This window comes from Vicugna pacos, chromosome 22, assembly GCF_048564905.1.
Source record: "Vicugna pacos chromosome 22, VicPac4, whole genome shotgun sequence".
Lineage (NCBI taxonomy): Eukaryota > Metazoa > Chordata > Mammalia > Artiodactyla > Camelidae > Vicugna > Vicugna pacos.
The window spans coordinates 13,641,245-13,662,078 of NC_133008.1; the positions used below are offsets into that span (position 1 = coordinate 13,641,245).

At 36.4% G+C, this 20,834-nt stretch overlaps 1 protein-coding gene across 2 annotated transcripts; it reads right to left on the reverse strand.

The window, feature by feature from the left end:
• Positions 1 to 275: 275 nt before the first annotated feature.
• On the reverse strand, positions 276 to 20,830 carry SPDL1 (spindle apparatus coiled-coil protein 1). 2 transcript variants are annotated; one of them, XM_031689366.2, is made up of 12 exons: positions 20,732 to 20,830; positions 16,759 to 16,933; positions 15,158 to 15,334; positions 13,772 to 13,966; positions 13,031 to 13,180; positions 12,833 to 12,931; positions 12,646 to 12,756; positions 10,563 to 10,703; positions 6,138 to 6,241; positions 5,363 to 5,550; positions 2,916 to 3,255; positions 276 to 668 (listed from the first exon to the last, which is right to left on the reverse strand). In XM_031689366.2, the coding sequence occupies exons 2-12, from the start codon at positions 16,915 to 16,917 to the stop codon at positions 521 to 523; spliced, it is 1,812 nt and encodes a 603-aa protein (XP_031545226.1). In that variant the 5' UTR covers positions 16,918 to 16,933; positions 20,732 to 20,830; the 3' UTR covers positions 276 to 520. The 2 variants fall into 2 exon arrangements, with proteins under 2 accessions (XP_031545226.1, XP_015090383.1); XM_015234897.3 differs by lacking the exon at positions 276 to 668 and having other exon boundaries at positions 2,480 to 3,255.
• Between the last annotated feature and the right edge of the window lie 4 nt (positions 20,831 to 20,834).

Genomic DNA, 20,834 nt, shown 5'->3' on the forward strand with positions numbered 1-20,834 from the left:
TTATTTTTTCATGTAATTGAGACATGAAATTTAAATCATGTATATGAACACAGAGATGAACATATGTGCTTTAAACACTGACAAAATCCAGTTATAATATATTTTTAAACCAAGTTTTCTATTTTTACAACACAGTGAAAAACTACGTTCATAAAAATGTATACTGGAAAATATAATAGTTAACGTGTTCTCTTTTCAAATATATGACTCTGACGGTAATGTGTTAATATCACTTTAAAAATCTATATACAAGGCAACAAATAGATTTATAATAATACTTTCCTTAGTAGTTTATTCACGGTGATTCATAGAAACTCCATGAAGGGTCATCATGTAAGGAACTCTCCTGGTTAGAATCACAGATTTTGAATGTTTGATCAAAGGAACATGAAAATGCCAGTTCCTGGCACAATGAGTAGAAAGCAATAAGCTACAAGATGGCATACTTCAGATAAAGACAATTCAGTTCTGGAACAACCTTTTGGGCAAGTGATACCTTACTCTCATTAAAGATAGATCGTTACTGCTGAGGGCACTGGGTCTCTGGAGTTGATTTGGAAGACACGTACAGAATAGGGTGTGATTTCTTACAGGTTTCTTTTTCCAATTTGCTTGTAGTTTCACTCCCTTCTTTAACTTCTGTTTGAAGCCTTGATTCAGCAGCTAACCTACAGGCATTAAAGCATCCACTCTGAATTCAAATGTGGTTAAGAAAAACTAAAGAAACAATCCTCTAGGATAATGGTCCTGTTGACGACACATGGTGAGTTTTTTCTTAGGTAACAAGGAAAATAATTACAGTTGACTCGAATACCATTAAAAAAACTAAGACACTGCCTCACCAAAAGAACCTTTTTATATCAATAGACTTTAATTTTTTCAAATGTCAAAAGAAGTATCTTTAAGGTTGATGAACAGTCATGGAAAAGCCTAAATTAAAGAAAGTACACTGAGGGTGCCTTTTGTGATAAGCACACCTAACAAAAAAATTTGAATGCTAGAGAACTGTTTTAATGTTAACATGACATACAAAAGGCAAATGCGGATAAAATTTAACAAAGAATCCTGGGCTGCATGAATAGATGTCTATTTGTCTCATAAAAAGAACTCAAATTGATTTTCAACTAGCAAAATAATAACAAGAAAAAATGAACAGTGAAGAGATAGTTTAAAGAGCCTATAAAAATGTTTTATAGCAAAAGCATAAATTAAGTTTATAAAGCATGCAATAGTGAAGTTCCCAATAAAACCCGTATTTATTATTACAATATTATCATGAGATTGTGTGTCTAAATTAATCATGCAGAGAGCAAAAGGTTGGAAAGTTAGCAGATGGACTCACACACACACAAAAACAAACATTTTGTGGTATTTTATTTGTTTTTGTTATCTAGCAAGACAAAAAAATTCCAATGTGCTACTTGAGTTAAACAAGTAGCTAAATACATTTAGTTGAGTAATTTTTATCAAGGAAAAAAACGGCAGAAAAAGAGATGAAGACAACACAGATAGCAAAGTTTGCACTGATCAATTCTGGAAATCCACCTCCAGAAATATACAATGGTCAAGCACACTTACACAACGGGTCACATATATACAAGCAAAACCTGCTGAATTCAATTCAGAACTATTTGAAAAGTGTGTGTGTGTGTGTGTGTGTGTAAGAGACAGAGAGAAGGAGAGAAAGATATTATTCATTTAAAGTTACTTTTTTCCTTGAGAATGTCAAGCTTTTACTTTATGTGACTTATAGGTTATAATGTTATATACAAAAATTCAAGGGATGGAAAAATAATTGACTTCTGTTAATAACAGCTGTTAACATTGTTGAATACTACATTTAGTACCACTGAAGACTTGAAAAGAAATCACATAAAACATACGAGAAAGCCCTTTTACATAAGGTGATTATGTCTTACTATTTCAATTAAAATGAAATAGTAGTAAAATGTCTTATTCTGTACCCTGCCATCTAAGACTGATGTAGCACCTTGAACATCTCCTTTCGTAGCAGACAATATAAGCTAACTATTTTCACATCAATATGCTTAATTTTTCCCATGTCTACTTATTTTAATTACATCTGTCATTCTGTTGCATAAAGATATCCTTCATCTTTTTTGTACCTTCTCCATTTTCCTCATTCACTTCTTTTTTGCTCACTCTTGGTCCTGCTATACACATCAAGAACTTGTTTCTAATTCCAACCTAACCTCAGCCACTGGACCTACTTTTCCCTTCCACTCACTTTCTCTTACCTTCCGGCCTCTATTATTTTAATTTTTAAGGGATAAGGCCCTTATAACATTAATTCTTACAGACATACAGTCTGACACTTCCTCTTTCAGTCACAAACTTAAATATGCAGAAAACTAGAGGCTTTGAAGTTTGGGTATAAATGGAAAATGAATTACCTTTGATATTTAAAAATGTCAAAATAGATACTAAATCCCATTCTTGAAGGCTTAGGATAAACAATTTCAAAGCCATAAAAAAAATCACACCTAACAAGTTTTCTGGAAGGCTGAAATTTCTTAGATTAATGTAAAGCCCTTTTAGGAGCTACGTTAACTTTCCTCTCAAGGCCCCTCCTGAACCAGGAAAAAAATAACGGTACATTTAATTCAAACCAACAAAACATTCAGAGATATTATAGACTGTGGTATTTCTGCCTCATGACACAGAAAAGTGTTCCTTTTAAAAATAATTCCCTTATTCAGGCATCCTTTCCCCTTGCAGTCATTTTAGTCTTTCTTAAAGTTTTAGAAAATCGGAAGGTAGGCATATGAAATTGGGGAATTATACTGCATGCAATACTGAGAAAATAGATACAGAAACAGATAGCACAGTTCATGCAGCGATAGAGAAGAGATGGAGAGGTCTGCTCGTTGCCTGGGAGGAAAGAGGACACTGACCTGGGAGAGTTCGGGGTGTTTCCACTTCTTTCACTTAAGATTTCCAAGTCAGCTGGAACTTCTATAAGTTTCACACATTTCTTTTCCTTCCTTGGCTGAATATCCACAGGCAGATTCTTGTGAGGAGAGAGAATGACTCCTGCTGTGTTTACAGAAACTGTCTTTTCTAACTGCAAGTTGTTATCTTCTAAATTGCTAGGACAGGAGTGTGCCTCCTCCTTCTGAGGTGGTAATCTATAAACTTCTCCAGTGGCACTGTTGGCACACGCATCGGTAGGGGTGGCTGTATCTACAGGCAGTACCTCACGCCTCTTTTTGAGTACAGGCACTTCAATTTTCTCTGAGAATAAAAACAATTAAAAATATATCTAGTAAATAAATCAAAGACATAACATAAGGTACAAGTAAATATATATTCTTCTTGCCTTTTTTCCATTTCCATTCCCTTGAAACCCACTCATCTCCTTACTGAATTATATTGTCTTCAATCCTTCCTCTTTCATGGACTCTATTAATTAACTGTATCTTTTCCAGTCTATCTGGCTATAAAAATTTCTTTGGGAATTCAACATATTTGGCTCTAAGAATGAATACTTAAATGTTCTGTTCCAGTGCTTTATAAAGTTGCATGGGGCTTCATAAGATCTCAGCATGGAAATGAGGAAGGATACAGTGGCTAAGAGTCAAGGATTCCAGGTACAAATCCTAGTGCTAATAACAAACACTCTGCAGCTGGGTGACCCTGGGAAAGTACTTAACTTCTGAGTTTTGTTTTCTTTCTTTTTTTAAAATCTTGAATATTAATAGTCATCATTTATTGAGCAACTACTAAGTGCAAAGCACTGTGTTAATTACTGTATGCATTCACATTTAATCTAAGAATGAGCAAAGTATGAGCTTTGTTTTCTTATCTGTAAGATGGGGATTAAAAGCACCCATCTAGTGAAGACTCAATATTGTGGGCTATAAGGAGCAAATGAAAAGAGGCTGAATTTTCTGAATATGGTAATTTGTGCCTATTAGCCCCACCCACAAAATATATTCAAAATCTGAGTCCTTCTATCATGGATATCTCCCCAGTTCAAACCTATTACGTCTCACTGCAGACTGCTGCAGTAGACTTCTGTCCTCACTGCCTAACATAACATCATTCCACCCCCCATGCAGGTCCACATACACAGTCACTGAATTAACCGTTCTAAAACCTTTCCCGAATCCCCATACCAATGTGTCTTTCATTTTCAAAATCAAAATATTAGTGAAGTTGGAGAAACCATGGCTGAATGTGGGACTGGTGTTCTTGCTCTACACTGCTGTTTTAAAATCGTTATTTCCCCTGTCTCTTGCCCTGCTCCTTTGAAACCCACATCCTCCAGATTCACTGTACTTTCTCCTATTTGCTGTGTTCAGTTCAGCAGGCCTTTTAAATTCATAATGGATAATTCTTAATAGGACGGGCTATTAATCAGGGAAGAGAAAAAGGATGAGGAAAAGAGAAGCCCTTTTAAACTATTAAAAAAAAAAACCTTATTATTGCTGACAACCTTCCCACTACTGTTGAAAATCACTCCAGAATCACTGAAGTAATAATGAAGAGAGAGAGAGGTGAACAGTGTAGGGGCAAAAACTGGCTGAAAATCTATAACCTAAAATATGTAACACTTTTTTTTTTGTTCTAAGAATCATCAGATTCTTAAGTTCTTTTACTTCTGGCCTTTCATTTTTTAATTTACATACTGTAAAATCACTGTTTAAAAGTGTACATACTATGCAGAGCCTGTATGGTTAGGCAATTCTCTTGGTGATTAGACTTGACAGCTATCCTCTAGTATCTGTCCTGCTGTTGCTTAATAATAGGACCCCAAAGACTTAATAGTTGAGAACATGGGCCCTGAGAATCAAGACTGAATTTCTCTGCTTTTCCTGTGGGCAGGAAAGGCCAAGTGACTAAATTCTGCTCAAGGAGATACAGGTTGATGAACACTGCAAAAGAAGCTTAGATCCTGACACTGACCAGTCCTAGAATGCCTCCTCCAGGCTTTTTTCAGGGGGAGAAATAAATACCTATCTTGTTTAAGTCTCCGTTATTTTTAGGTTTTCTACAAACATTAGTATTAACTAACATAGCTCCCAAACATTAGTTGCCTCAACAAAACTGAACTCTTCGGTATACATAAGATGCTGCATGCTTCAGTGGAGAAGTCTCAAATGGCAAGGTTCTCCTATAGACATCCAAAGAGTACCCATTGTATTCATGCACACCCAGGACGCAGTTCGCTTTGAATTTTCCTACACATTTTGTATCAATAAATTTGTTTTATTAAATATAGATACATAGCTGCAAATTAGTTTGTAATGTGATCTGCATAAAGCTGAACAACAATAACAAAAAAGATCTCTTGGAGCTTCTCATGGTATAAAAGACAAAATACATGAGGCAGACATACCTTCAGGCTCATACTTCAGTTTTAACTCATCTAGTTTAGCTCTCAATTTCATATTTTCACTTTGGGAAAGCTGGAGGCACCTTTCATTTGCAAAAAGTTTTCGCTCAATATCCAGAGCCCGCTGGCTCTCAAATAATGCTTTCATTCTCTGGATGGACAATTCACCTTTAGTGCTTTCATTTTCTTTGCTATATTAATTTTTAAAAAAGGAATATTAAAATAATACATGAAATAAGTAAGTGTAGTTATTAGTGCACATTTTTTTATATTTGAACTCAGTAAAATACACTTCCTTGGAATTTTTAGTAATAAAGAAACACTAAACATAGTAAGTTTTAACAATAGCAGTTTCAAATAAAAAATCTCATGCACTCTTCAAAGGAAACTGACAAATGGAGGAAACATTCTTTCCACATTTATGCATGCATAAATAAATTCCTTTGAATTTTAAATTACATGTTATTTATTCTTGACAAACTTATTAGATTGTAAGAACATACTAAAGTTCTTTTCACTTACCAATGTAAAAAGCTAAACACAAAGAATTAAAACATTTAATTATTCACTGCAAGTATTTTTCTTCAATAACCAGCACTAATTATATCTTGAATAAAACTCATTTGCTGCACAGAGGTATTTTTGCTGCCTTCTTTTCTACAATTTTCTTTTGGCAATTTTAAACCAAAATTTGGCATTTTTAAATTTGTAGTCACTACTACTACTTACTAGACGCAAGTCAAAAGAGCCTCCATCTTCCCAGGCACCTAACACTTACTTTAAGTTGTCAAGCTTTATCTGAAGTAAATCTGTGTAATAGGTGTCATCTTCCAGAGCACCAGAGTTGGCTGAAGGCTTAGATTCCATACTTTCATATAAACTCTAAAGAGAACAACAATTCTTATTAGTTAAAATAAATAACAAATTAGGTGAGTGTTAAGGTTTATTAATAATATCATCTACCACTTACTGAATGCTTATCATCTGGCAGGCACTGTGCTAAGCCCTAGCCACTTAACTCATTTACCTTCTAAAGTAGGTACGAGAATGAGCATCCCTCTCTTACACGGGGGAACTGGCTCGAGGTGCTGCAGGCAAGTAAACTGAGAAGAGAGAATCTGAATGCAGATCTGTCTCCAAAGCCTATGCCTGTTACCACACCCAATCCCCTGGTTTCTCTCTCCTGGCTTTTAAAATGGAAGAAATAAATACTCTGGGTTTAATTCTGGCCTTTATGACAAATCCATAAATTACAAAAATATGAAAAAGAGTGGAGATTCTTACAGTTATTTTTGGTGCCTAATCTTCTGAGATTCTGATGGAATCTCTATACAATTTCTCTAGGGGAAAAAAACGTAAATCTGCTTAGAAATGTGTAAACAATTTCAGAGGTTGCCATTCAAAGCCCCTAACTTAATGTCATAATTTTGAAAGTACAGTGCTGAGTCCACTGAGGAGCCAAATACACCTGCCAATTAATGCTTTACAAATTTAACCAAAACTGCAGTCTTTCCACAGTTCTTACAAGAGAAAGAAATAAAGTTACATAAACTTAAAATTTTATGATACATAAATGGCTACAATTTAGAATGCCTAAGAGGTTATTAACATTTAAAAAATTTGCCATTTGTAAACTTTAATTGGTTCTTTAGTTAGTGGGAAGATATCTGTGTTCCCTAAGTTAATTTATAAATTTAATACAATCCTAATAAAAATACCAACAAACTTTTTTGGAGCTAGACAAGATGTTCATAGGGAAAAACAAACATGCAAGAATAACCAGGAAAATTCTGAGAAAGAGAAGCTATGGTGAGAGAATAGCCCTAATAGACAAAACATATGATAAAACCTCTAAAATGAAAAGTGTGGTACTGATGTGCAGATAAGCAGACCAACGGAATAGAATGAAAATCCAGAAATAGACTCAGGTGTAAATGGAAATTTGCTATATGATAAAGGTGTCATTTTAAAACACTGCAACCAAGATTGACTTTTTAATGTGATGCGGGGACAACTGGCTAGTTATTTGGAAAAGATAAAATTAGATTTCTACCTCACACTACACACAAGAATAAACTTCAGTAGAGATCAGGTCTCTAAATGTAAAAAGTGAAACCATACAAATACTAGTAGAAAACATGGGTTAATTTCTCTATACATACACACACACAAATAACTACACCTATGAAAACATGTTCAAACTCACTCATTATTACAGAAATATAAATTAAAACTACACTGAGATACCATTTCTCATCTATCAGACAGGCAAAAATTGTCGGAGACAACACACTCTATTGGTGAGGCTAAGGAGAAACGAGCACTAGGACACGCTGCCGGTGGGAATGCAAATTGGGACAAGACGTGTGGAGGAGTTTGGGAACGCCTAAGAAGACTACATATGCATTTACTTTTAACCCAGCAACTGCACTGTAGGAATTATCCCTGATGATACCTCTACAACAATAAGAAAATGCATATATATGCAAAATGAGCTTTGTAGCACTGTGTATACTTGCAAAATACTGAAAATAATCTAAATACCCAGACACAGGACGAAGTATGAGAATGCACACGATGGAATTCCCTGTGCTGTTAATAAGTATTAGGACGACCTCTCTAAACTGAGAGGAAGTGATTTCCAGGTTAAAGTTAAATGAAAAAAGGAAAATGTGAAAGAATATGTTATGCTTCATTTTGTCCAAAAAAAAAAAAAGAGAGAGAGAGAAAATAAAGCTGCTCTTTTTGCAAAAAGAAACATGGCACAAGTAAACCAGAAAACAAGTGAAACTGGCTACTTAAAGAGGGAGGGGTGGAAACAGGGTAGAAGGGATGGGGGAGGCAGACACTTCTCTGAGTATACCTTCTTTATACTTCTGACTCTTAGCATCATGTTAATGTTTCACATGCTGAAAATAAGTAAATAAATTCAACAAGGATGGATGGAGGGTAACAAAATGAAACAGAAACAAACCTAACTGCATTTCAGACCAATAATATACTTGTACCAAAGAGGGTAAGGGAAGAGGGGTAAAAAAACCCCGAGTAACTTTAGAACACAGCATTTTGACTATACACTCTTAGGCTAAAAAAAAAAAAAGCAAACACCCTGAACTTTAGTGAACAGGATAATTCCAGAACTGTATGTATTCTAACACTGAGTAAATAAGTAAATATATTGAGGACGTTAAGAGCCACGTCTTTCACTGTTGGAAAAATGGGGTAGGCAATGAACCCTGTGATATTAGACTCAAAGTGGAGTTATCAGTATGAGATCAAAGTATTTTTATGTTTATGTGTATGGTTATGTGAATAAATATACTCACACAAACCTAAATACACACACAAAACACTCATAAGTATGTACACAACACATACATAAATATATTAAATATACACAGAAACACTCCTAGTTCCGTCTGCTGAGAGGGTCTAGAAGTGATGACGTTCCAGTAGAAATAAGCACATCTAGTGCCCAGGTCTTGGTTTCTAAGTGCCGTTCTCCACTTAAAGGAACCTGTGCTCCTTGGAGAAATGCTGATTCCAGGGCTGGGGCAGGTGAGCCAGGAATATATTGTGCCAGAGTAAGGAAGCACTCCTACTGGCCAAATCTGGGACAATCAGAGTAAATAAAGAAGTTATGGGCTATAATCCATAGGATAAAATAAGGATTCATGAGGCTGTACTTAAATAAATAAATGAATAAGTGGGAAGGAAAAGTTCTTTGTTTCAATCCCTTTATTATTCTTCTAAGAAATTACCATTTGGCAATCATCATAGTAATATCTGTTTCAGGCAAGAATCATCACTGGATGTTCACGTATAAGGAGAAATAGACATATACTTGGTCTAAGTACCTCCCCATAAGATACTAATTAATTACAAAAAGAAAAATCATAACTGTGCAGTGGAGAAACCTGGGAGGCATAACCATAACCAAGCAATCGAGGTTAGTATCACCATTAATAGCACAAATGGATATCATGTGCCACTTGGTGTGACACACTGAGAATACAGTAATACTCCTATAGCATTCCTGTCAAAAATACTTAGTGTGAATCTCATCACATCACACACACCCAAAATGAGAGACAATCTACAAAGTAACTGGCTGTACTCTTCAAAAATGTCAAGGTCATAAAAGATAAAGGCTGAGGAATTGTTCCAGAATAAGGGAGACTAAGAAGACTTGACAATTAAATACAACATATGATCACTGACTGGACCTGAGAAAGGAAAGCATTTGGGGTAGTTTTGCTTTGCAAAAAGGACATTGGTGGTGATTGTTTAGTAAAGTAAAAGAGAGCTTAGCTAATACTATGTATCAGTGTTAATTTCTTGATTTTGATCATTGCACTGTGGTTACATAAAAAACTGAACTTCAACAGAGATACAACCTGAGGATAAAGGATATCTGGTTTGCAACTTATTCTGTTTAAGATAAAAATGTACACACGTGGCAGAGTGAGAGAAAATAATAAAGCAAATGTGAAGATGACAGTTGGGGAATCTGGATGAAGGACATACAGAAATAATTTTACAACTTTTCTGGGAGTTTGAATTTATTTTACAAAAATTTTAACTAGTTTATTAAACACTTCTATGAATCCCAGTTGCCGCACAACACTGAACAATGTGACAAAAATGTTACTGTGCATCCATTAAACAATGGAGGTGGAGAGCCCTGAAAAATAATCAACTACTTGTAACACACAACAGAAGGAACAGATCTCATTGACGTAATGTTGAATGGAAGACAGAAACAAAAGAGTACATGTAATGAATGATTCCATTTATATAAAGTTCAAGAGTACTGTACATGTAAAACTGATACAAAGTTTGAAGGTGGGAGTACTCACTTAAAAGGGACATGGCAGAGCTTTTCTGGAGTGCCAGAAGTACTCCGTATCTTGAGCTGGGTGGAAATTATGTATGTACAACTCACTGAGTTGTACACTAAAGATATGGGCACTCAGTTAAAATTTACAACGACAAATGTGGGGGGACCTATCTGTTAAAAAGAGCAACAGTCTAAAACACTGAAAAGCAGAAAGAAACTGGAAGAAAAAAATTAATTTAAATACTGGTAAATCTCAATGGAAACAATAAGTTAATTAGATAATAAAGAAACATATTCAAGTTAAAAGTATGAAGATATTCAAACCAAAATTTGGCCGCCTTTCTTCAAAGTGTTTACACATACCTTAAATTTCTCCAGATTCCTAATTTCACCTAAAAGATGTTTAATTTCACCATTCTTCTGCTCCAACATGGCAAGCAACCGTTCCTGTTGTTCAAATTCAGTTTGAGACCCTTTCATTTGTAGTAGTGTGGCAATTTGTAACTAGAAAAAAAAAATCCCTCCCCCAGAAAATTGAGTGGGGGAGAGGAAGATTCTGATAACCATATTTTTGATACAATTCATATTTCGTACTATATTACTTTGACCTCATTTTAGAAGCTAATTAGCTATTTCGAGTCTAATAATCTAATAATTTGAAAACATTTCTATCAATAAATCTAGTTATAGACATAACTTTTTAGTACTTATTTTGACTAACTATGAGTGGTATCTGAAGTCCATAGCAATTACTTGTACTCCTGTGAAACATAACTGAACTGAGCGGCTGTGGTCTGGAAGCACATCACTTTCGTGGTAAAGAAACCACTAAATGAAATGGTCTGGCCGAATGCTGTACTTGACTCATCATGTGCACTCTCATTAGGGGTCTGAGGGGGTTTCTCAAAAGGTAATTAACTCCATTAGTACTAAGTGGGGGAAATTATTAAGCTACTCACATTCACAAATATGAGATTCACAAAGGACAAGGATGGAAAGCAAAAGTTAAAAAAGGCAATCTAAGAATACTGAGGCAAACATCAATGTAAGTATAAATTTATTTTTTAAGAATAGCAAACAACTTACCTAATTATAACTCCACCTAAACTTGGAGTTGCACAGCCATCAGCAGGAAATTAACTAAAATCTAAACCTTAGCATTCCTTTCTGCCCTTGGAAATTTCTGGAGTTCCGAAAACTGTCAATTAGCTTAAAGTAATGAGTAAAGCAAGCAATGACAGGAGGTTGCAGGTATGGTTACAAGGAAGAGAGAAAGGTGATTTTTAACACTTTGAAGATCCACTTTTTGTTCTTACTTCAAACTGGAGGCCAGACACATTCAGCCTAAGATTCAGAACACTACTTGCGTCTTAACGACAGTCTGGGATATCATGGGAACGTTGAGGGATTAGTAACAGTAGCCCAACAAATACAAAAAGAAAACAATGAGCAAATGTGAGAACATTTACAAAGAAATCACTCCCAGACAGGGGAGAGCCTCAGTAAACCAGATAGCAGAGTCTAAATCCTTAGAAGTAAAAGCTACAGCTACTGTTGAGTAAGCTGGCACTTCCTTATTTGGCAGGCACCATGTAAACACTTCACTACTCTAAGAGGTAGGTTCTATCGTCTCTGTTTCCCAGATGAGGTGACTGATGCTCTGAAAAGTAAAAATACTTGTCCCAGGTCACACAGCTAAAAAGTCACAGAACTAGGTTTCAATCCCAAGTTCATCTAATGCCAAAGTTTAATCACTGACCCCTTCCTATTTCCTTGGGAAATCTCATCATCCTGAATAAGAGGCAGGAAGCCTTCCAGACTTCTAGTTACCATCGTAGGAGAGTTAGGCGTAACAGATCTGGCATCCGGATTCTATGGGCTGGTACAATACTGAAATCCTTCTAACTTGCAGATGCTTTCCTGTTACCAGCTGTTTGACTAAAATGATGCCCAACAAACCTTTAAAATTAAAAGGGCTTATATGCTCGACTAGAGGAACTGCAAGGAAAGGAAATCCAAATTTCACTCTATAAATGAGCCTCTGTGGGAGAACTGAAGAATGGTGAGACAGCTAGTTTTAGTTGAAGTGGAAACCTTAGGGATAGTCTTAGAAAGAAACCAGGCCAACAGCAGGAAACCAAAACTTTAAATTCTTGTTTCTTCCCACTCCACAGAGAAAGATTTGTATCTCTCTGGCAAGGCTAGTAACAATTGAAAACTCAATCAATGGATGCTAAGTACACTATTACTAAATTTATACAGGATTAATTTTTTAAATAAAACACAAAGGGATCTTTTACTCAATTTAAAAATATATTTTTCTAAAATCACAGAGTTCTAGAAATAATTATTTAAGTATATTCCTTGAAGGAAAAGATGCTTTCTTTGATATGGAATGCTGATACAAAATAGGTTTAATAAATCTTTGATCATAATAATTCTATACCTTCATTCTTTGCATCTGCTCCCTATTAAATGCATTTTGCTTCTTTAGTGACTGGTACTTGACTTTCATGCTGATAAGCTGACGTTCCATTGCTGCCCTTCGATCCTCCACCTAGAAAATATTAAATGTTTAATTATGCTTTTATTAAGCAAAATGCCAATTTAATCAATGGAATATTTGTAAGTACCTCTGCAAACAAGGAGTTGCCTTTACTGTTAGGGTCCAAGGCTTGCTGAAGTGCCTGGTCTAACTGCACCTGAAGATCCTGATTTGCTACACGAGCTTTCTAAATTCATAAGAACACAATTTAGCTAACAGAAGTTAGATTAGCAACAAAATTACCTATTATAAATTAGAAAATACGATCTTACTGTAATCATAATACCTCTAAGGCATTATAGTAAGAAACTGCTTCTTTCTCTCGCTCCTCTTTTTCTTCTTTAAGCCGGTCTACCTGGCGCATCAGATTAGTACTGAGAAGCTCTAGTTGTTCTTGTCTGTACTGTAGCTCATTCACTTCTTCTTGGAGGGTGGTCTATTCAACAGGAAATGAAAAAGAAAAAACTCTCTTGATTAATCCTTCATTTAGCAGTTGCTCAGTTTATCCATCAGCAGTGGTTATCACCCCAAACTAAACCTAAAGAATTAGTAAAAGGTTCGACGATACATAATAAAATAATAAAAATTACTAAATTTTCCAGCAGGGAATCAAATAAAAGGCTCTCGACACTGTCTTTCTTTTCTATGAATTTAAGGCTTTAGTTTTTAATTAACTTCAGCCTACACTGATAAAAACTACATCTATATATCAACTTCCATGGGACCAACTTTTTATATTGGGCTTTTGTGATCCAACTAGGATCAGAATAAATGTCTCTAAATTCTTCCAGAGGTTTTATTAATCTAAAAGTAAAGTCTGCCTTACCTAATCATGTAATCTAAAGCCTTATTATATATGAAGTAATCCACCTCAAAACTCTGTAAAACATTTTCTAATTAGATCAAACTTAGGCTAAAAAATATTTCAGACTTAAAATTAGCGCATAAGGATTATTACAAAAATATGTAAAAAAAAATACGAGGGAAAAAAAAGGAAACCTGAGAACACACATGCCACAAAAATTACCTTCATACTTTCTACTTCAGTCAGCTCAATCTGAAGAGTGAGCATCTCTGAAGACATGCTTTCGTGTACACGTTCAGACATTATTCGCATTTCCTCCGATTTACAAGAGAGGAGTTCCTTTTGATGATCCACTTTGTGCTTCAGCTGCTTTTCACTAAGCCTAGCTTCATCTAATTCAGCTTTCAGTTTTTCTAACTAGAGTTAAAAAAAAAAAATCACAGTCTCATAAATCAAAAGGTAACGAAGGTCATCAGAACACAGATACAGTACAAATTGTTCTGGTACCTGCAGGATAACTATTTTGGAAGACAGTCAAGCTGAACAAAATTACTTAACTACTTTTCCTAAAATGTCATAGCTTCAAATCTTGGAAAACTAAGAATTGCATTATTAGGAAAAAACATAACCAGCTCAAACATAATTTCACTGATAACATTACTTAAAATGAGAGAACATTTAAAAAGAGAGTCAATTTAATGAGAAACTAATGAACAGTACAGGTGGTACAGGTATGCAAAAATCTTAAAAACGATGCTACATGGAACAGTAAAAATTAAAAAACTTCTGAGACAACAGAAAAAAGTCAGGCAAGTTTTGGTAGAGAAGGGTCTGCAAAGTATGGACTCTTTACAAAGGGAAGCCATGATTAAAGTTCGGGATTCATTACAAGTAACCTGAAGGTGCTGGTTTGATGAGGGTGCCAAAAGGGAACAGACAATCACTGAACAAGTGTTTGTTTTGTATTTGTGCTTGAAATGGAGCCAGTAAAATGTGTCACTGGACTAAGTACTGTGACACACTCTTTGAAATCAGATAGCCTCAGTTCAAATTCTGAGATTTCTACTCTATAATCTAGTCCAACTTTACTCAGTCTGTTTGAACATTGTTTCCTTCATCTGTTTATGGAGATACAAATGGTACCCCCCTGATGGAGTTGTGTAAGAACGGGATCATAGGTAGTGGCTTATCTTCAATAAACAAACTATAAAGTATCAATTCTAATGTACGTTAATGTACAAGAAACTATTGGTTTCTTTTATGGAATTACAAAGTGTACCACTAGTTGCAGTGAAGGCTAGGGAACTAGTCTTCCTGAAAAGGGACTGATATACTAAGCACTATCAGGAAGTCATGCTAGTCACCAAACTAAAACTCCTCAACAAATATTCAAGTACTAAAATTAAATAGTTCTACTTAATTAGCAGAATGTTATTTATACAAGTCTCCTAGGTAAATTCTCGTTTCTCAGTGCTCCCACTCCCAACATTAAGATGATGAAGCCTTTGATCCCAGCTATTTTGCAAAGACAGTACTAAGAAAATCTTACTTTACGTAAAGTTCACAAGCATGAAATATTTCTGCTCTAAAATACACAGCTAGACAAACCTTATTTTTCAGTTCATTCACTTCCTGTCCATGGCTTCTGCTCAGCTGTTCTTCTAATTTCTCCAGCTGCATTTTTTGTTGCTGTTTGATAGCTTCAAATTCAGAGCTCAGACTTTCTAACATCCGACTCTTGAGCTCAACTTCTCTCTGAAGAGTATATTTTTCTTGTTCATAATTCTAAAAAGATTCAATTATAATTACATAAAAATAATTTAGTCACTACACAGTTTTCACCTTCAACTGAATTATTCCTGTTTCACACATTTGCTGCTTTCTCATAACCACGTTAAATCTAGAATAACTGCATCCAGTTAATATCCGTTTTAGAAATATGCAATTAATATGAATCTTAAAAAAACCTTGAGGTGTATTTTGAGAGTACATTAAAGTTCAGGTTAGGGATATGGTAATTGCTCCTATGCCCTGCCAAGGAAGTAAAAAGTGCTCTATGGCTGTCAACGTGTCAAGTAATCTCTGCTGGGGGAAAAAAAATTATCTGCTACATTTACATTTTGAGATTAAAGTTTATATATGTTACTGAGCATTTACTAAATAAATCTGATTTATTCATTCTTTCAATAAATGTGCGCTAGATATCAGAGATACAGCAATGAATTAAGACAGACAAAATTCTTCTCTCATGTCATGTCTCTCCACGACAGTGGGGAATGAAAAACTCAGGTGGAGGCAACAGCTCCTGTAAAGCCCATGAGGCAGGATGCGTATAGCTAAGAACAAGGGAAAGTAGCTTTGAGATGAGACCATGGGGATCAACAAGCCCAGGTAAGGAGCTCAGATTTTGTTGTAAATATAATTGGAAGTTGCTTTATGCTCTCTGCAGGCTGTGACATCACCTTTTGTATATTCTTCAATGACCACATGGCTGATGTGTGAAGAATGAACAGTATGAATGGCAGTGCAGGAAGCAGGCAACCTGGTCAGAAAGCTACAGCAGTGTAGTACTCTAAGGGAGAGATGACAGTGGTCTGAACTAGAGTGGTGGTAGCACAGACGCATGTTTTGTAGGTTAAGTTCTTAGAGCTTAATGGATTAAAGGTGAGAAATAAGGGACAGAAAGATATTGAGAAAAGCTCCTAGATTTTTGGCTCAAGTAACTAGATGAATGTTACTACTTTTACTAAGGAAAAGAATTTTGCAAGAGCATGTTTGGTTACTGGACAGATGATCAGCTATTTTGTCTGTTTATGTTAAGTTTGAGATGTCCATTAGTGGGCAACTGAATACACAAGTCTAGACTTTAGGGGAGAACTAAGGACTTGGCATAGTGTCATGGGGCATCTTAGATGTTATTGAAAGCTACAAAACAAATTAGGTCATCAGATAAGAGTGCAGACAAAACAAAATCTAAAGTCCAAGATGTGGTAAAGAAACTGATCATAACTTAATTTTTCAAACTCAGAACACATCAAGTCAGAAAGAATATTAGAAATTCACTTAGTTCATTTCCCTTTGATGGGGATGGGGTGGGAACTAAGCCTGAAATCTTCAGAAAAGAAAAATAATATTAATCACTGCTAGACAATGCAAATCCTCAACGGCTAAGCACATGCTTAGAAACAGAGAAGTCTACAGACCCCTACCTCAGTCACGGTCATCATTTCATTACGGCATTTATCCAATTGATCCTGCAGTTCACTTTGGCTCTCCACTAGTTGTAAACCATACTGTGCAGCTTTTAGTCGCTCTTCTTCAACCTCTTTGAGCTTGCATCGAAGATCTGCTATTATATCTGCCTCCATGATTTTTTCCTATCTACTGTAAATAGAGGAAACCAAAGTACTTAAGCTTAAACAAAAAACTCCGTATCAATAAAAGGTGTGTGTGTGAATATACGTGTTATATTTATATATACACACACATATACATATATATATGTGTGTGTAAAACCAATACCATATAAAAACATAGTATTAAAGATTTTCTTCCCTACTTTTAAACAGTCAAATTTGCATTCTTGTTCTAAGAGCAAGGTCTGACTATTTTGCTACCTGATTTGAGACCAACTCAAACAGAGCAGAAAAGAATGAATACATTTAATTTTGCTTCTAAGTAATGCAGTATCAGGAAACTGTTCAGTTTTGTGTACTAAGCTTCCTTAAATGCTAAGGTAGGGTGGGTGGGTCTCATATCACTATATAGGTAACCAAGTTAAGAGAACTGCAGAAATCAAGAAACTTTATAGTAGCATAACTGCAACTTGAAACATAAAAAGGCAGCTTTGAATAAGATTCATAAGGACTAGCATGTCCACAATTTTTCACAACAGCGTTAACTTCCTGAACACATTAAATCTGCCACATTAAATGTGCTTTATTGAAAACAGACTCACTAGCATTTTCCTAGTTATCCATAAAAAGCCATGCAAAACAAACCGTGTTCAGAGTAATTAAAGAACATTGGTTTCATTTTACATTTTTAAGTAAGGACTTAAACATTATATATAGAAACATTCCACTTTAATTCAACCTCACTCATCATCCTGTCCAAATTGGTTCCAGGTTCTTAGGCTAGACTTAAACTCAGCTTTGCCTTCAAAAAGCAACAAGCCATTATTAAGGTATTCTCCCATGTCTCCATTCAATGCAGCCATTCACTCAACAAATATTTCTTGAATGCCTTGTGTGCTGGGCCCTATTCTGGGCACTTCAGATACATCAGAGGTCAAATGGACCAAAAGAAAAAAAGCTCTTCTTTCATGAAACTTATCTTCTGGGAGAAGATATGCAAGAATAATAATATAATAAATAAATGCATTAGGAAGTAGAAGTGGAAAAGTATATATATAATAGGATAAGTGAACTTGGAAGAGGTGGGGGCATTGTTGAGTGAGGAGCCCCTCAGATACTTCAAAGCAAAGCCTTGCAGAGGATAAGAGAATTAGCCATGTACTATTTAGGGAAAGAATGTTCCAGGCAGGGGGGTAGCCCTAAAGGTGGAAGGAAGCCCAAAGAATGGACAAACTACAGTATACAGATAAAAGAGGAGACTAGGGAAATCAGGCCATTGTAAATAAACTTTGGCTTCTAGTCTGGGTGAAACGCAGAGTCACTAAAAAGTTTGACGTAGGGATATGATACATTCAAAAGGATCATATTGGCTGATACGCTGAACATTTTGGAGGAGAACAAGTTGGAAGCAGAAAGACCAGGTGGGATGATCACTCATGTCAGCGTGTCTGCACAGGAGGTGATGAGAAACGGTCAGATTCTGCATATATTTTGAAAGTAAAAGCCAACATAATTTTCTGACAAATGCAATGTAGCATGTGTGAAAGAGAAGTAAAAAATTCACAATTAGGAGAACACCCTAACAGCAGTTTTGGTGGGAAGATGGGGGCAAAAGCCTGATTAGAATGGGTTAGACAGAGAATGGTAGAACAGGAGACAGCAAGTATAGTTTTGTTGCGAAGAAGAGTAGATATAAATGGGGCAGTAGCTGGAGAGGAAGTAAGGTCAAGTTTTTGTTTGTTTAAGATGAACAAATTTTTAAGAAAAAATAACAGCATGTTTGTATGCTATGGGATAGATCCAGGAGAGAAGAAACACTAATGATACAGAAGACATGGAGAACTATTGGAGTGATGAATAAAAAGTATGGTATCTAAATGTGCAGGGGCTTTTTTGGACAGTAGCATGAATATTTCATATAAAGTAAGGGAAAGTAAAGCATACGGGTAAAGACACTGGTAAGTAGTTAGATACTGTATGTTGGAGTGCCCTTCTAATTGCTTCAATTTATCAGTAAATTAGGAAGCAAGGTCTTTAACTGAAAATGAAGATTAAGGAGGAAATATAGGGGTTTAGAAGAGGAAAAAAAAAAGAAAAAAGAAAAAAAAATCCTTTTTACAGCCAGGACTGGCTGTCACTGCTCTAAAATGCCAGACCTTTCCAAAGCTTGTACATGATGGGGCCAGCCACTAATTTGTTGCACTGTTAATAATAATTTGTATTTGCTAAGGATTTGCCATTTGCCAGGCAGAGTGTTTCAAATGCACTGTTGCATTTAATTCCCTTGATGGGCCTAAGTTAAGTACTACTGTCATCAACATTTACCAAAGAAAGAAATGGAGCTAGCCTCAAGACATCCCAGCCAGCAATATCCATAGAAGCCAAAAACAGCTCTCATTCATTCAAGAGATTTGCTGGAATTTCTACTATGTCTCGGGTATTGTCTTATTGCTGTGGGCACAGTGGTGGCCCCCAAAACTAGACAATATCCCTGCCTTCTTGAATCTTACAGTCTATTAGTGCAAAGACATTAAATCAAATAACTGAAATGTAAAGTTACAAGTGTGATATGTGCAAAAGGGAGTGATGTGTGGTGCTATCTGAGCTTATAACACAAGGGAGTCATCTTAATCTACGTAGTGGTGTGGGTGGGGGCAGGGTAAAAGGGAATACAGACAGGAAAGATTTCCCTGAGGAAGTCACTTTTCAACAGGTATAATGGATGTGTAAGAGTTAACTTATCAATCTGTAGAGAAAGGTAGCTAGGGCTGAGTAACAACTACAGCTAATACGTGCCAGACTTTGTGTTTGGTGCTTTGCATACATCATCTTATTTAATCCTCTCAACAACCCTATGAAATAAAAGGTTTCTCCTCCACTTTACACATGTGCAAACTGAGGCAAGGAAAGGTTAAGTAACTTGCCCACGGTTGTCGGGGGCAAGTGAGACGGGAACCCATATCTAGTTTTCAAGTCCGGTGCTCCTAACCACTTTTCTGTTCTGCCTCTCAGAAACGTACCACGTAAAAAGCATTTAGGAAACAGGGAGCTCAGGGACTCAGGCTGCCTGATTCTTACCCTACGTTTACTTCTCACTGGCTGCATCAACCTGGACAACTCATTCAATGTCTTGCTTTGTCATCCATAAAGTAAAGGCAATAGCATCTACCTAATAGGGTTTTGGGGAAGATTAAACGAGCTAATGGGTGAAAAGTAATTAGGGTGGAATCCGAAACGTAACTGAGGCAGCGCTGTTGTCCAATAGAAACGCAATGCGAGCAAGATGTGATTTTTAAAATTTTCTAGGAGCCACATTTTTTTAAAAAACAGTAAATATTGGTGAATTTGACTGTTTAACCCAACATATCCAAAATATCATCATTTCAACATGCACTCATTATAAAGATCATTAACGAGATCACTTTTTGGTGTGACTTCAAAATCCAGTGTATATTTTACATTCACAGCGTTTCTCTATTCGGAAGGCCACAGGTGACCACTGGCTACGGTACAGGACAGCGCAGACCCAGCGTCCGGTATCTCCCGGAGGCCAAGGCAGCGGACCCGGCTTTCTGTATTAATGCACCCTCCGCGGGGGTGTCCGGGCGGCCCACTGGATGACTGAGACCGGCTCGGAAGCTGGTTTATCGGAACCGAGTTCTGCTGAAGAAGCGGCTCCAGCTAAAAGCCCGGGCGGAGACTCAGAGCCCCAATTCCCTTAGGCCCTGCTCTCCCCACCCTAGAAGTCCCCCCTACGCAGCTCCCCAGCGCCCCTCTTCCCACACGCACCTCCCTCCAGGCCCCTTGCCCTGACCTCTCTCCTTACCCTTTGCCCTGCCGCTGCAGCTCAGGAACCCAGGTCCGTGACGCTCACTCTACCGCACAACACAGACGCCGGCCGCTGGCTCTCCGGTAAGCGCCAGGGCTGT

Excerpts from the sequence above, each read along its gene's own strand:
- SPDL1 (XM_015234897.3), bottom strand. The coding sequence starts at position 16,917 with ATGGAGGCAGATATAATAGCAGATCTTCGATGCAAGCTCAAAGAGGTT. Across the intron at positions 5,551-6,137 it reads ATAAAGCTTGACAACTTAAA|CAAAGAAAATGAAAGCACTA; the intron begins GTAAGTGTTAGG and ends AAATTAATATAG. Across the intron at positions 3,256-5,362 it reads ACTGAAGTATGAGCCTGAAG|AGAAAATTGAAGTGCCTGTA; the intron begins GTATGTCTGCCT and ends TTTTATTCTCAG.